Genomic DNA, 17,246 nt, shown 5'->3' with positions numbered 1-17,246 from the left:
ATGTAGGGTCAGAATAAATACCCATCTGGGCTCATCTGGAGGCCTTGAACATGAAGCAGCCTTAGACATAGGCCGTAGCCTATCCTAATCCACCTGCCCTTAGCTCCCTGGTCCAGCCAAAAAGAAAGAACTTCGGCTGTTTCTTCATGTCGTTTCTTCCATCTCTCCCAGGATCATGACTTTCTGTGAGCATCAGGGAACTTCTTGAAACAAAGAGAAAGCAGGGAGCATATCAAGGCTCAACCTTGGCTCCAGGTTTCCATCCTGGGAAGCTTTTTGGAAACATGGGGCCTGGCAGGGCAGAGTCTAGAATTGGATACTTGGAACTTGGAGAACACATTCAGACTATTTATTGATGGAGAATCAGAGGATCAGTGTATTCATTAGGAAAAAGGGCTAAGCTACTATAACAAAGAGGTCCTAAGTTACAATGGCCTAAAGGAGATGGAACTTTATTATTTATCTGTCGTAACAGGAGATAAAAAGTCTAGGTTGGTAGGGTTACTCCACAAGGCCACTTAGAGACCCAGCTTCCTTCTATCTTATTTATTTGCATACTTTAGGCTATTGATTAATCAAATCTGGGTGTTCTAATGTCTATATTCCATCTTATGGAAAGGGGAGAAGATAGGAAGTTGTGGATAAGCAACTTGTTTCTTCATGCCAGTATAGTCTTTGTCTCTCCCCAGAACAAATTTATCTACATGGCAGACTATATGAGTCTTGACTTTTACATCTTATAGCTTCAACCACCAAAGAGAAACCAACCCAGCTCTCTGTGTTCCGATGTCAAAACTCCTACTGGGGAAACCCATTGGTCTAAACTGGGTCTCTCCCCTTGTAAGCAAGAGAGGTGAAAATAGCTCATCTCTCTCTTTTGCTTACAAATAAAAACTAGTAACTTGTCTATACCCATTGCAATGGAAGCTGGAAATACAGTCTCCAGTGCCATGTGCCCAGGAGGAAGGAAAAGACATGTTGAATATGCCACCAGTAGTCTGCCACACTCAGGAAGGGGAAGTTACACAGTGTGAAATCTACAAGAAGTGGACTCAGAATCACAATGTAGGCCTAGCATCACCAGCAAGTCTGTGGCTCCAGTTCTACCTGCAGGCGCTGAGCGTTTCAATCAGCATCCTGTCCCCAGGTGTGTTCTCCCAGGCTTTAGAGGGCTCAATCTAGTACAAGCCCCAGGTGGTAGCTGTGACCTCCAGTCCTGATAGGACTCAAATATTTCTGACTCACCACAGGGGTTATTTGAGCACAGGGGCTTGGAGAAGCCCAGGCAAGTCCTAGGTAGCAGCAGCTACGGAGGAATATGTGCTTCCAGGGTTTTTTTTGTTTTGTTTTTGTTTTTGTTTTCTCCCCCAAACTATCATTTGGGAGTTGGCAGGGCCTCTCAGACAGGTTGGATGCTGGGTAAGAAGGAACCCCTTTGGCTTCTTCCATCATGGGTCGGGGTGAGGCAGGAAGACCCCACTAGAGACTGAGGGAGAGGGACCAGGAGGGGCACTAGGAGTGCCCTCCCATCAGCCCCACATACCTGGGTCCCTGCCTGCAGCATGGAGAAGGATGGTTTCTGAGATGCATGTGCTGTTGGGACATGCGGTTGTAGCTCCAAGGGGACCACCTGCATGTGGGTGTGTTCACTCTGGTGAGCTTGTTGGGAAACAGTCTGTTCTCTGGGAGTGAGTCACAGTGCTCAGCCCCACAGCCCAGTCGGTTGGCTTCCATGAAGCTCACGGACCAGCACCAGCCTCCAGAGCACATAGCACAGCTGGACCCTTAGACCCAGCCCAGGATCGCTCCAGGTCTCCAGTCATCAGTGGACAGGTGATTAGGAGGGTGGGAGAGGGAGGAGATGACCCCTAGTCACATAAAATCGGGGTTCAGATTGAGAGTCTGACATTGCAAGTCAAGCTGGGTGGGGTTTGGTTTCAAGCTGGGGTATTCGTAACCTCAGAGGGAGCTGTGGGCATCCAGGAGCCCCCTTGGTAAGGGTCTCTGAAAGGTGGGAGGTGCAGAAATGAAGCCATTTGGAGGTGGGAAGAGGCCCCTACAACAGCTGGCTGGGGAAGCCTGAAAGCTCATCAGCACTGCAGAGGTTGTTGCCATAATCAAGTCTCAGAGCAAGCTAGTTGGCTACATAAATGAAAGAGTGGAGGGAAATATTTGAGCCAGGCAAATTCTCCCAGCTGGGGCTAGGGTGGCGGGTGCATGGAGTGTAACAGTAAAGTTCAGAATATCTGAGTTGGATTGGACCCCTGAGACCTTCTTCTCTGACCCATTTTTCTCTCAAGATAGGAAGCTGGAGAAGAAGATGCAAACACTTATAGCTTAATAGTTTTTCTTTTATCGCTGTCACACAAATAAGTATACAAATAACTATGTAATTAACTAGATCACTGTGATAAGAGCTATGGAGGAAAAGCATAGAGGGCCCCATGTCAGAGTATAGCAGGGAGGCCTAACCTAGTCTTGAGGGAAGAGGCCACCCTGACATTTAATCCTGGACACAAGGGATGAACTTGTGTCCAAATAAAAGGGTGGTCCAAATAAAAGGGGGCAAGAACATTTCAGGCAGAAAAGAATGGTGTGTCTGCAGGCCTGGAGACAGGTGGTGGTTCAGACAATGACAAGGGCAATATGCTGCGTCATAGGAGCAAGGGTGGGTGTCAGTGATGGGAGATGCTTCAGGAGAGCCTGCTCGTGCAGAGCCAAGTGGACATGCAGAGAGAGGACGGGGGCTTGCTGTGGAGAGCAACAGGAAGTCATGACAGCTTTGAGGGTTGGTTGACGAGATCTCATTTGCATTTTTAAAAATCTCCTGGCTGCTCATGGAGTAATAGAGCCTATATTATTGAGGTTCAGGGTGGACTTTGGGTGGGGGCCAGTAAGGAGCTCTTGCAGCAGTATGCAAGAGATCATGGTGACTTGGACTAGGGCAATAACAGTGACTGATTGGAGGGTGTGTCAAAAACAACTCCCATTTAATTTCTAAATTTAAAAAATTATAAATTACTTACACATTATGAATAATGAAAAGATAAATGTATACTTTTTTTTGAGTCAGGGTCTCACTCTGTTGCCCAGGCTGGGGTGCAGTGGTATGATCATGGGATCATGGCTTACTACAGCCTCTAATTCCTGGGCTTAATCGATCCTCCCTCCTAAACCTCACGAGTCACTGGGATTACAAGTGTGAGCCACCATGCCTGGCTCAGTGTATACTTTCTCCTTCACTCTTACCTTCCATTCTCACTCACTAAGGTCACCAGTGTTGACAACCTGAACAACTGCAGCCTTTCACATCTTTCCTTCACATGCATCTTAACAGAAAGAGGTTTTCTTTTGAATGGGATAATGTTACTTGATACTCTGCAATCTACTTTTCCCACTAAACAGAACATCACAGATGTCCTTTGCAAGTCAGTTGCTCTAACTCATTTTTAACAGTTGCATAATATTCTACAGCAGAGTTGTAACACAATTAATTCAATCATTGATTGGCACTGATATTCATATGGGTTCCAGTTTTCTGCCACCACAAACAATGCCGAAATTAGGATTATCCTTATACATAGGTGATTTCCCCTTATAGTTTGGAGTCCCAGAAGGAGGATTTATAGGTCAAATGGCATGTACATGTTTAATACACAGTGCCAGGTTACCTGCCCCAAAAGTAATAGATCGTGCCAGATTGCTTGCTCGGTAGCAAAGGAGAGTACACATTTTCTCAAAATTTTAGCAGACCTGGACATTTTACTTTTTAAAAATTGCTTGCCAATCTGATGAATTTAAATAATGAAAACTTATTTTGCTTTAATTTGCATTTTCCCAATGACTAATGAGGGTAATCATTTTATTGACCATTTAGATTTCCTCTCTGAATGGCCTGTTCATTCTCTTTTTCCATCTTTCTTTTAGGCTTTTGTCTTTTATTTACAATTTATAGAAATTCTTTGTATATACAGCATATTTTGCAAATATTTTCCTAATAAATCATTTGTATTTTTCTTTTGTTTATGCTATCTTTTGCCATAGAAGTTCTGAAAATCAAATTTAGTATATTTATCTTTTCCTTTGTTAGTCCCAATAAATTTATTCATGTTATTATCCAAATCTATTAAATTTTTCTAATAAAATACCATCCAATATTTTCAATGTTTTATTCTTATTTTAAAATATTAAACCATTTGGAACACAATTTTTATATTTAGGGGAGGTAAGGATCCTATTTGTTTCTTCTAGATGAATAACCAGTTATGACAACACAATTTATTGAAAGAACTTTATTGAGATGTAATTCACATACCATACAATTCACCATTTAAAGTGTACAATTCAATGCATTTTAATATATTCACAGATTTGCAAATCTCCACAATTTTAGAACATTTTTATAACCTCAAAAAGAAACTCTGCATACCTTAGCTATCACACCCCTACTATCCCCAGTCCCTAGCACTATCCCTAGTCCCTAGCAACGACTTATCTACTTTCTCTCTCTACAGACTTGCCCATTCTGACATTAAATATAAATGAAATCATACAATACACAGTATTTTGTGACTGGCTGCTTTCACTTAGCATTATGTTTTCAAGGTTCATCCATCCTGTGGCATGTATCAGTACTTTATTCCTTTTTATAGCTGAATAATATCTATTTGTCAGTTCATGAACATTTGGGTTTTTTCCCACCATTTGGCCATGATGAATAATGCTGATATAAACATCAGTATACAAATTTTTGTGTGGACCTATGTTTTCAGTTATCTTGGGTGTACACCTAGGAGAGGAATTTCTGGTTATAGGTGACTCTGTGTTTAACTTTTTGAGGAGCTGCCAGGCTGTTTTCCAAAGTGGCTGCACCATTTTACATTTCCACCATCAGTGTATGAAGGCTCCAATTTCTTCACATTCTTGCCAACATTCATTATGTAAAGTTTTTAATTCCAGCTTCCTAGTGGGTGTGAATTGGTATCTCCCTGTGGTTTTGATGTGCATTTTCCCGATGTTGAGCATCTTTTCAGATTCTATTGGTTTATTTGTATATCTCCTGTGGAGAAGTGTCTATTCAGATGGCAGTACTACTTACTAATTTTTCTCTGATGAATTAAAATGCAACATTTATCATATATTAAATTCCTTTCTGTACTTGAACCTGTTTATTGTCTCTTTGTTCCTGTGATCTATTTCTCCCTTCCTGACTTACACCATACTATTTGATTATGGTAGTTTTATAGTATGTTTTATTATCTAGTAATGCAAGTTGTCCCCAATTAGTCTTTCTTTTCATATGTTTTCTTAACTAGCCACATATATTTATTTTTTAATTGCACTTCAAGTTAAATTTTTTTCAGTTCTAAAATTTTTAAATTTGGGATTCTAATAGAAATTGCACTAAATTGATATATTAATTTTGAAAGGATTTGCTTTTATGATAATGTCTTCTCTTTTAGAAATATGGTTGTCTTTTTATATATCCAGATTTTGTTATATGTCCTTCAATATGCTTTCATGAGTTCCTTTAAAGAAGACCCTTACCGGGCCGGGCGCGGTGGCTCAAGCCTGTAATCCCAGCACTTTGGGAGGCCGAGACGGGCGGATCACGAGGTCAGGAGATCGAGACCATCCTGGCGAACACGGTGAAACCCCGTCTCTACTAAAAAAATACAAAAAACTAGCCGGGCGAGGTGGCGGGCGCCTGTAGTCCCAGCTACTCGGGAGGCTGAGGCAGGAGAATGGCGTAAGTTCGGGAGGCGGAGCTTGCAGTGAGCTGAGATCCGGCCACTGCACTCCAGCCCGGGCGACAGAGCAAGACTCCGTCTCCCAAAAAAAAAAAAAAAAAAAAAAAAAAAAAGAAGACCCTTACCTTTGGGATGATTGTTGTTTTTAAATTATTCCTAAATATTTGCTTTGTCACTATTGCAAATGCTCTATTTCATTGCCATTTCTAACACATCATTGCATTTAGAAAAAAACTGCAGCTTTCTATCTATTTATCTTGTATTTAGCTACCTTCTCAATTATCTAATAATTTTAGTAACTTTCAAACTAAATTTTATTGGATTTTTGGTTAATAATTGCATAATTTGTAAATAAACATATTTTTGTCCTTTCAAAAAACAGCTGTTTATTTTGAGCAGTTCATTTTCTTGTCTTATTGAGTTACAGTCTCAAAAAATGTTGAATAATAATGATAATAATGGACATTCTGTCTTAGTTCCAGTTTACGGAAATAGCTTCAGAATGTCGCGTTTATTTATTTTCTGTTGGGTTTTGGTAAACAGTCTTAACAAATTGAACTAGTTTTCTTCTATTTCTATTTTGCTTCATATTTTATTAGTAATACATGCTAAATTTTATCAAATGATTTTGGACATATATTACTATAATCATATTTTGTTCCTTTATTTGTTGATGTAGTGACTCATACTGATAGAGTTCCTGATGCTGAATCATGTTTGTGGTGTTAAAATAAATCCTCCTTTGTCATGGTGTATTATTCTTTTGATACTTTTTTCATGTCAAGATAGCTAATATCTTATTTCAGATTTTGCACTCTTATTCAAGCTGTTCTGTGAATGTTTTTTCTTTTAAAATTCAATCTTTATAAGGTCTGGGAATAAGAAAATGCTGGCTCATAAAACAAACTAGGAAGCTTTCCAAGTTTTTCTCTTGTCTGGAATAGTTTAAATAACATTAAAATCATCTGTTTTTCAGGTTATATAAAACTCATTTTAATGTAATCTGTGCCTTGTGGAGTTTTATTTTAATTGTGATAAAATACACATAACATAAAATTCACCATCCTTACCATTTGTAAGTATACAGTTTAGCAGTGTTAAGCACATTCACATTTTTGGGTAACCAATCTCCAGAACTCTTTATCTTGCAAATCTGAAAATGCTATACCCCTTAAATTCCCCATTCTCCCCTCTGCTGAACCCCTGCCAACCACCATTCTACTTTTTGTCTCTATGAATTTGACTACTCTAGGTACCTCATATAAATGAAGTCAAACAATATTTGTCTTTTTGTGGACTGGCTTATTTCACTTGGTATAATGTTCTCAAGGTTCATCCATGTTGTAGCATGTGTCAGAAATTCCTTCCTTTGAAAGGATGAACAATATTCTTCTGTATGTATCTATCACATTTTGTTTATCTGTTCACCCATTGGGGAACACTTGGGTTGCTTCCACCTTTTGATTATTGTGAATAATGCTGCTATGGACATGGATGTACAAATATCTCTTTGAGAACCTGCTTTCAATTCTTTTGGGTATATTTCCAGAAGTAGAATTGTTGGAGCATATGGTGCCTTGTGATATTTTAATAGCATAGTTTTAATATCTTTTTAAATGTATTCTGTTTATTGGCCTATTTGAGATTTCAACATCTTCTATGCTCAGTTTTGATAATTTTCTACTTTGCTTGAAGTCATCCATTTCTTCCAGGTTTTTACATTTATTTTCATAGGCTTACTCATATTATTGTTATAATTCTTTAACCTTTTCTGTACCTGTGATATATCTCTTTTCTTGTATCTAATATCATATATCTGTGCTTTATTTTCTTAACTAGGTTTTCATGGAATTTTTTTTTCCATTTTGTTAATCTTTTCAAATAATCAAGTGTTGGTTCTAATATTCCCTTTTAATTACCTTTTCTATTACTTGTTTATTTTCTATTTCATTATTTTCTGACTTCATTAATTTTCTTCTACTTTTTTGGTTCAGTTTGTTCTTTTCTAATTTCTTAGATTAAATATCTAGTTCATTTGCTTCCAGTCATTTTAAAAAATATTTCAAGCATATGAGGCTATATTTCTTCCTCTGAGTACAGCCGTGTTCCATAAGTTCTGTCTGATATGCTGTGTTCTCTATTTTCATTACTAGATTGGTAATTTCTATTTTGATCTTATTTTGATCCAGTACTAATTTAATAGGATGTTTCTTAATTTTCAAGCAGTTTATGCTTTTAGCTTTGAAGTTGGCTTCGTTTGACATTAATATTGCTGTTTCTGCTCCCTCTCTGCTTGCATTTTCTTGGTCTATCTTTGCCCATTGCTTTATTTTCAGTCTCTTTGTCACCTTGTTTTGGGAGTATTTCTTGTAAACAGCATTTGGCTGTATTTTATTTTTAACTTACTCAGACAATCTGTTTTTTGATAGGGAAATTCACTCTCTTCATGTTTAGTGTAACATACTGATATACTGACCTCCACTGCCATTGGGAAAAGCTGGCGGTTGCACCAGGGACAGCTCCCCTATTATTGTTCTGATCCATTCTTGCTCACACAGCCTTTCCCTTCATGCCAGTCATGCAGCTAAGACAGGTTGGAACATAAAGGCAAAAAAAATGCCAAATACCAGATCCCACAATTTTACGATAATTAGCCCCAAATTCTGATGTTCCAATTCTATCCAGGACCTTCCTCTCCAAATAGTTGTGAGACCTAGGAATGCTTACCCGTGTGACCCAAGCGCCTTCTGGACACCACTAGATTTTGAGTTCTGGATAGTCATTTTCTCTCTAGCAATCCCAGGGTTGGGAGATGGGGGATGATGGATTATGAGAAGAGATGCCGTCTGTATAATTAGAGCTGCTGCCTGATACTCTTGCCATCTTGCCTGAGCTGCTGTTAATGCCACCAAGTTGCTGATCCCAGCTGCTCTTTTCCTCTCGGCCCAGCAAGGTAACACCTCAGCTTCTAATGACCAGCTGTTTCAGAGGGCCTCCCATAGCCAAGCTGCAGGGCTCCTAGTGACCCAGTTTCTCATTTGCACCACTGCCCTCTTCTTCTCAGAGCAGGGGTGAGTTAGGCCCCACCTTGCACCATAGTTGGAACTATTATTCCCTTAAACTCCTGGCCTTGCTTCTCAGTCTAGTCCACCCATAAGGATCTCCTCTCATTGTCTCTCTGCCAGCATGGCCCCCATTGAGGATCTCAGTCCTCATGATAGATCTGTCCCTGTCTCAATCCCAGCTGTGGACTGAGTTCAGTGTCTTTCACCAAGAGCTGGGGCTCCATATAAATGCAGAGATAGAGTGGGGCATCTGCTTCATTATCCGTGATCACCTCATGATGTTTACACTCTCTGAACTTTCTCTTTCTCTCTATGAAAACCAGGAGGCTGGTCTTTTAAGAGCTCACATAGGCCCTTGCTGCAAGTGATGGTGGGAACAGGGAGTCTGGGTGCTTACGCCTCAGGCTGGCTTCTCTGAGTGTGAACTCTGGCCAAGCAGAGACACCCAATTGCAGGGCCCTGCTAGTCTGCATGGTGCCTTTGTGCAAAGTAGCAAAAGGTGTCCTCTTTGGGTGGGTGCAGTCTGTGCCAGCTACATGGCTTGGAGGGTGAAGGGGTACAGAATTTCAGGCCCTACCAGATGCCTTAGTATGTGGAATAGCCAGCACCCATCTAGGCAGTCACTCCTGGGGAATTGAGAACAGCTGATTTGGGAGATCATTCTGAAGAGTCTCTCTGAGCACTCCTCCTTTCTTCACCAAATTAAATATAATTCTTGCAGTCATTTCACAAACTTTCCCAGACACTATGTGGGTCTGTTTGGGAGGATGGAAGAGAGCGGGAGGAATCAGGATGAGCTCCCTCCCTTCTCTCTACCCCTCAATCAGAATGTGCTTTGATAAGTGGGGGCTTGGGGACAGTATAAGGGTGACTAACTGTGCCTCCCTTACCAATTAAATTTTTAAAAAGCTGCTATGGAAGGAGCGAATATTAGTTTCCTGATTTATAAAGCCAAATGGATTAAGCTCATTCATTGCCCGAGGAAACAAAAAGGAAATCTTCAATACCTCTGTGCACATTGAGAATGGGAACAATGCCGGTCTTTAGAAAGCAGAAACCTAATTTGGGGGAATCAATTACCCTCTGTGTCCCTGCCTCTGTGGGCTCTCTCACTGGCTCTCTCAATAGATTTCCTGGGAGGTAAAATGTGGAGAAGTTCATCAACCATAGGCACACCCTCAGCACAGCCTTGAGACAGGAGGTGAAGAATTAGGTCTAGGGTGGGTGGAGTTGGGGGTTCCTGGGCGCAAGGGTGGGGTGGGGAGGGTTTGGGGATAAAAGTTGAAAGTGGGGGCGGTATTGAGAGGGACAGTGAGAGGGCAAAGTGGGGGGTGGTGGTGGGAACCTGGGGTTTATAATTGAGGGAGAGCAAAGCCCAGCCGACGCCTGAACAGGTGACAGGGTGGAGAACACTGTGGCCCAGCCTGGGTCCAGAGTCACCACCGCCTCCTGATCCTCTCAGATTTCTCCTCTGTGATCTGCACTTTCCCCCGTGGGGCTGAGCTTGCCGCGGAGAATGGCTGGGCAATAATGAAAAAAGAAAGGGGATGGGGCGCCTGCCATGGTAGCCGCGGAGTCACATTCACAAAATCACACACACAAGCCCTCTCACGATCTCATACACATTCCTGTGCGGGGCCCCAGTCCGGGCCCACAGTCCCCAGACCTAGAGTCACGCCCAGCCTGGCGCACTCGTTCAGAATCACAGGCACGGAGCCCACACTCCCACCGGCACACACACACCCGCAGTCGTCCTACCCCCACCCTTGTCTCGAGCTCACACAGTGGCTCACCACCCCACACAGCCCTCACTCTGGCATGCGAACACACACACACACACACACACACACAGCTCCTCACACGCACACACTCTGGCTGTGCTTTTGTGTTTTGTCGGAATTAATGAGAAAAGTTCCCGTGCCCTGCGGGTAATTAGTGTCCTTGGAGTTAAATAAGCTAATGGCGGGCACCTCTGGCCCAAGCAATTATGTTTGTGTATTGAATAATTGATTCAATGGGGGGGGGGGGGGAAGGGCCGCTAATCAGATCTGAGCATAATGAATTGATTTAATTAACAGGGGAATCTGAGGGGCCCTGGGAAATGCAGCCTTCGCTCGGCTGAGGCGAGCGCGGCCCGCACCGAGGAAGGACGCGCGCGCGGCTCAGGCTCCGGCTGCGGCCCGGCCCGGGCAGCGGCTGCTCGCTAGGCTCCCGCGATCCGGGCCTGACCGTCTCGACCCCTCGCAGGCCCCCTAGTCCCTCCTCCTGCGCTCCCTGCCAGCGGGGCTGCGCTCCGGACTCCGGTCGGTCTGCCCCCGTTGGCAGCCGCGGCTCTCGGGACTTGGCACCAGCGCTGGGCCGGCGGGAGCAGAGCAGGCGGCCGGCGGCAGGAGTCGCAGCCGCTAGCCCCTCAGTGTCCTCGGCGCTAGTCCGGTTGGAGCCTCCGGGACCATGGTGTTGGACCAGGAGGACGGTAGGTGCCCGGCGCGCGGGGCTAGGGGCGCGGGGCGGAGACTGCAGCGCTGGCCCTGCGGAGTCCACCCCGCTAGCGGTGGCAGCGCCCTCAGCACCCGCGGGCCCCCTCCGGCTAATGGGTGTCTTCCCGGAAGCGCGGCGGCTGGATGTGTGCGCCGGTGCCGGGGTCGGCGGTGCCAGGCTCGGCGGTGCCAGGCTCAGCGCCCGGGCTTCATCGGCGGGATTAGGAAGTCTCCCGGTCCAACGAGGCCGCCAGCCCTGCGCGCTCCGGCCAGGAACTTTCTCACGGACTCTTGCAGCCTTGCGGGCATCCGGAGCGCCTCCGCAACCCGCACCGCGGGCTTCCAGGCAGTGCCCACTGCCAACCAGTCTCCCAGCCTCTCTGGGTGTCTGCACATTTCCCTTCCGCACCCTACTGCGGAATGGATCCCCGTGGGAGGGTAGGGGTGCCCACAGATCCTGCAGGTGCAGGGGTGAGGGTGCTGTCAAACCAGCAGTGTCCCTGCGGTCTGGCAATCCATAGCTTCGGGATGGGTGACATTGCCTCCGCCCCTGGCAGGGCTGGGGAGGGAGCTGCCATCCGTTCACCCAGCCTGGTATGTTGGGAAGTGCCGCGCTGGCTGGGGTAGGTGGGTGGGCAGTCTAGTCCAAAATATCAGGTCCAACTAGAGTTGGTTTCACCTTGAAGTTAGTGAAGTTTAGGGTCCTTCAGGTTCCTTCAGCTGCCAGGTCCTTGGTGGTAATTTGGTATTAGTAGGCTTGTAGTCCTTTTCTTAAAGAGCCCCACGCCCAAACTGCAGTCAGCTTTGGACCTCACAGAATTTCCATCCATCCCTGGGTCCAACTCCTACACTTTCCACTGCCAGTCTCTTGGAAGAAGTCACAGCTCTGGCTGACCCAGAGACCATCCGCCACGGAGGCTGGGACAATCCCTTAGTGCCTGAAGGATGAAGTGCTGGGGCAGGAAGCTGGGAGGTTTGGGACTGAGAGGCAGCCTGGCCTTCCTCTCTACCCTAGCTAGTCCCTTGACCCACCCTACCACCACTCACTATAGTGATCAATTGTCCTTGTTTGCTCAGGGCGATCTCAATTTTAGTACTGAACATTCTGCATCCTAGGAAACCCTTGAGTCACAAGGCAAACTTGGACAGTTGGTCAGTGGGCACCCACAACCTTTTCAGGGCTGTGGTGCAGGGGTAGGGGAGATTTCTTTGCTATGGTGCAGATTTGGCTTGGGCCTCCATAAGGCCTAACAATTTATAACTGCAGCTTACAAGGAGATCTGTCCAGGCTCTCCAGAAACCAAAAGAGGAAAAGTTTGCCGACTGTGCACTTCTTCACTCCAGCGGGTTGCAAATTTCTGTGCATTGGCTGCTTTTGTGTAAGTAGGGGGAAGGGCAAGGCATCTGAACCTGGCCAGCAGGCATCCTGATTGCACTGCGAAGTCTGTAGGTTTATTCTGTCCTGTCAACTGTGGTGGCCACAGAGAAGGGGTCCTCATCTCCCCAATACCTCTCTGAGCATCACCTGTGTGGCTAGCCTGTAACTCCATCTTGGAGGCAGCTGCATTGTGTTGGGCGCAGGCCCTCTGGCTGAGGCACATCTGACAGTCTCCACCAAAGAGTTCTGGAATATCTAGTCTGCCTGGGCCCTCAAGCCCTGCGTCCCACTATCTCCCACCCCCACTCCTAATGCAGGAACTCTTCCTCAGGACTTTCCTCCCAGGTGGAGGGGCAAATTGCTGGGACCTGCCCAGATATTTGTAAGACAGCCAGTAGCATCTGCTTTCTCCTCAAACTAACCTTGGGGATTGGTAGCTGTCCTCTCCCTGCCATCCCCAGAGGCATTTCAAGGGCATTTTGGAGCACTCTTGGCTTGTCGAAGTGAGGGTACATGCTCATCACCTGTGGAATGTATTGGGTGAAAACTACCTCCCGCAGCCCCAGGGGATCGGAGGATTCCACTCTGGTGGTGTGGGCGTGTCCCTGGACCTAGAAGCAGCTTGGGTGGGGTGAGCATGGGGGTGGGGTGAGTATGGGGGTGGGAGTTACTTGCTTGCCCGTGAGCGTGAGCGGAGAGAGGAGGACATCAGATGGGATGAGTGATGTTCCTATCTGCCTCTGTCAACCCAGCAACCCCCTTCCTGGCTGGAAGCTCAAGCCACCCAAACCCTCCAAGACTTGCTGTGAAGGTTCCTCTCCAGATCAGTTTGGGAGTACCATGCTCACAACTGGGGGTGCAGAAAGAGCCACCTATGGGCACACACAGCACCAGTCCCCTGCTGGCATGCCCTACCTGCTTCTGCAGCCCATTGCTGAGCACCCCAGGCCTGCTCTGGTCTCTGGGTTTGGGGCACAGGGCCCTGACTCCCTAAAGAGATGCCAGCCATGTGGCTGCCAATTAGGTACCTTGGAGGCTGAGGTGAGCTGGTATTCAGACAAACTCACGGACAAGAGAGTAGAAGAGTGGCCACAGCTAACCCATTCCTGGTTTGTGGGTCAGGGCCAGTCCCTGAAAGTGAGGAGAAGCCGCCCCTGGAGGTCAGTAGTAAGGCTGCATGCAGCCCTGATGGAGTGAATGCCTCCAGTAGCACAGAGGTTTCTACAGCAAGAAGCTGCCGCTTGCCAGCCTGTAAGGCCCTGTGCTTGCTACACTGTCTAGCTCCCAGCTCTGGCGGGTGTGAGGGACTGGCACCAAATATGCCAGTGGCAGCGGTGCCAAAGCCTCCCTCAGACCCTGAGGGCATGGGTCTGGCGGCAGTGGCAGGGGAGAGATCAAGCTCGCAGTCCTGAGGCATGCTGAGTCTGAGCAAAATGATATATTTAACATCAAATATACTCAAGGACTATTAGGATTAAGTATTCAAGATGAGGGGGAAAGTGAAACCCTCTGAGCTGCAGATGAGGCATCTCATTAGAAGTAGTGCTTTTCTGTTTTCTCAAAGCCTGACTTCCATGCCTAGCAGAGAGGAAGATGGCTGCAGCCCCCTGTCCCCCAACCCCTGTCAAGCACTGGGGCCTCCCAGGGTTTAAGGGGTAAGACCTAGCCTCCAGGTCTCCTTCAAACCAGATAATCTCCCCCAAACCCCCTGCATTGTCTGGAGTGCCACAGTTTACAAAGCCTATTAACATGCATTAGCTCACCTGATCCCCACAACAACCATAGATGCAGGAAGAGTAAGTCCCCCACTTCACAACCAGGAAAACTGAGGCCCAGATAAGGAAAGAGACTTGCTAAGGTCCACTGTTGGTAATTGGCAGAGATGAGATAAAATCCCAACTGGTGGCCCTTCAGCCCCTTTCCCTTTCTCTGGGTCTAGTCCTCAGAAGTGATTGCCAGGACCAAGCCTCCAACACATCTGTCTGGAGTCCTCCTTGAACTGGAGAAAAATCATTATTTCTATCCCACCCGGCAACTCTGTACTGTCTAGGCAAAGAAAAAAGACTTCGGATTTAAAAGTAGGTGGCCTTCCGGCCAGGCACAGCAGCTCACGCCTGTAATCCCAGCACTGTGGGAGGCCGAGGTGGGTGGATCATGAGGTCAGGAGTTCGAGACCAGCCTGGCCAATATGGTGAAACCCCGTCTCTACTAAAAAAATACAAAAATTAGCTGGGCGTGGTGGTGTGTGCCTGTAATCCCAGCTACTTGGTAGACTGAGGCAGAAGAATCACTGGAACCTGGGAGGCGGAGGTTGCAGTCAGCCAAGATCACACCACTGCACTCCAGCCTGGGTGACAGAATGAAACTCCATCTTAAAAAAAAAAAAGAAAAAGAAAAAAGAAAGAAAAGAAAAAAGTAGGTGAGTAGGTTGCCTTCCTAGGGTAGGCAGCCAGAATATCAGCCCCAGGATTCTGGGGAGAACCAGGGTCCAGGACAAGAGATGGACACTATCTCTTTTCCTGCCTTATGAGTTACAGAGCAAGAATTGTCAATTTCATAATAGTAGCAGGAATCTTTGTTTTGTTCAGTGCTGTATCCCCAGTGCCTTAGAACTGTGCTTGGCACATAATATATGCTCAGTAAGCATTTGTAGAATGAGAAAGGCTTTCAAGGCCAGGCCTTGGCTTACTTCGAGAGAAATTGAGATAAGCTCTCCCACTCCATGGAGTCAGGATGCTTTTGGGGATGCTGCTGGGGTCAGGAGTAGTGCTATAAGACTCAGGGTAGGATTGTTTGTGCCCTGAAGACGGTTAACTTTGCCAGACAATCCGGGAAGCAACCAGAAACCCCGGGAAGAGCTGGTAGGAAGGGAAAGGATGTGATCAGAGAAATATTGCGTGAAGAGGAGACAAAAATCAAGGCTGAGGGCCTGGGAGTAATACATGGGGTGCATCCTCCTGACAAACATTGAAGACCACGACTCTGGGATCCGAGGAGAGACGCTCACTGGACCTAGATGCCTCCAGGTGGCGCTGCGGAGCCGGGCAGCCGTGCGTCTCCACTCCCCCATTAACCCGGGAGGGAGGGGGCCTCGGGAAATGTGTGCATTTATTCAGTAGCAGGAGTGCAAACCTCATACATTGAGGGAGAAAGGCAGCGGGAGACGGCCGCGAGATTCCCCCATCTCTTTGAATATAATTTTAGATTGAGATTCAGATTAAATCCGAGGGGAAAACACTTTATGAGGCTGAAAGCTGTGTCGTTGCCAGAGCCAGGGTTATGAGCTATCAAATGCAATTACATTCAGACAGATTATACTGGGCAAATTGAGCCATTTAGAAGGTGAGAATCAAAGAAACGGCTCTGATCCTCTTTTCCCCCTTCTCTCTCCCTCTCCCTCTCTCTCTCTCTAAATTGCAGTTCGTAGTTCCTTGCAATTCTGAGGCACAAAAGTAGGTGAGACTGCTTTTGTATCTGCGAAGTGCTTCACTCCTGAATGTAATTCTAGCTGAGTGCAATCTAGGTTAAGAGCCGGACAAGCGGGTAATTAGAGCCCGCTAGCTGCCCGAGGACCAGCCGCCCCGCCGAAGCGCGCCCAGAGTCGGCGCCCTTCTCCCGGCCGAGCCTAGCTGCGGCTGGACACGGAGCGCCCGAGATGATGGTGCTGGACAAGGAGGACGGTAGGTGGCGGGCGGGGTTCTCGACGCCCCTCACCCCCTCGCCCCCTTGCCCCCCGCCGCGGCGCGCAGGCACACAAGCGCGGGAACATGGGCACACACCTGCTGGCCTGTGCGGGGATTGCGGGGCGGGCGGCGCGCTTGGGACCAGGACTGGGGCAGGGGGAAGCACCGGGGGATAGCCGGGCGGAACTTGCCCGGGGAGAAGGTGGGCGAGCCCCGGGCTGCATGCGCCCCGGGCCGCACGCCCCGCGGACCCCGGCCGCGAGCCTAGGAGCTGTGCACCGGCCGTGTGCTGCGCCGCGGGGCCTCGTGGAGGCTCCGGCTCCCCTGCGATCTCCGCGCCGCGGCGGTTCGCTTTGAGCATTTCGTCTCTGCGGCTGCTGCTCACACCGCAGCCATCACCCTCGCCCCCGCCGCCGCGTAACCCGAGAGGCGCTGAGCGCTGAGCAAATCAGCGGCTTCGGGGAGAATCGGACTCCAGAGCTCGGAGCAAGCGGGAGCGCGGGAGGACGCCGCGAAAGCCGGGGTGCCCAGCAGGCGAGGGGAAGGCGGTTTGGACCCTCGGGGCACATCTCCATGAGAGTGACTCGATGAGAAAGAGAGCCACCTCTTGTGCTGGCCCGCTATCTCCCTGTCTCTTTGAGCGCGGAGGCGGGAGTTTGGCCCAGAGGAAGAAAGTGTCCCACCGCCGGCCAGTAGCACTCGTGCGGCGGCGGCTGCGAGAATGGCACGGATCTTCCGTGATCAAGCCTCAATGCGCCCTAGAAAACTGCAGGGCACGGGAAAGGTCGGAACAGGGGAGCCCATAGCTGCTGGAAGCCACTAGCAGGTGGTCCCATAGACCCCAAAGCCTTCCTGGCAGGGAGTGCCCTGCAGTTAAGTGTCCTAGAAGGTTG

At 47.5% G+C, this 17,246-nt stretch overlaps 1 protein-coding gene across 4 annotated transcripts in view; it reads left to right on the top strand.

Annotated features, from left to right (window-relative positions):
- The first annotated feature begins 1,718 nt into the window (after nt 1–1,718).
- Nucleotides 1,719–17,246, top strand: part of LMO1 (LIM domain only 1) — a 53,398-nt gene continuing 37,870 nt past the window's right edge. For 2 of the 4 annotated variants that reach the window (XR_747760.2, XM_010361263.1), the window contains exon 1: nt 15,806–16,350. Coding sequence is in view for 2 of the 4 variants with exons in the window: in XM_010361263.1 (XP_010359565.1) it covers nt 16,326–16,350 (25 nt within the window). In the remaining 2 variants the exon portion in view is untranslated. Of the gene's footprint in view, nt 1,834–10,928; nt 11,289–15,805; nt 16,351–17,246 lie in introns of those variants that run through there. The other 2 variants (XM_030918207.1, XM_010361264.2) reach the window with 2 other exon arrangements.

Source organism: Rhinopithecus roxellana, chromosome 15 (assembly GCF_007565055.1).
Source record: "Rhinopithecus roxellana isolate Shanxi Qingling chromosome 15, ASM756505v1, whole genome shotgun sequence".
Taxonomy (NCBI): Eukaryota; Metazoa; Chordata; class Mammalia; order Primates; family Cercopithecidae; genus Rhinopithecus; species Rhinopithecus roxellana.
Note: the sequence above shows the minus strand (reverse complement) of the source record. Positions and strands in the feature narration are given on the sequence as shown.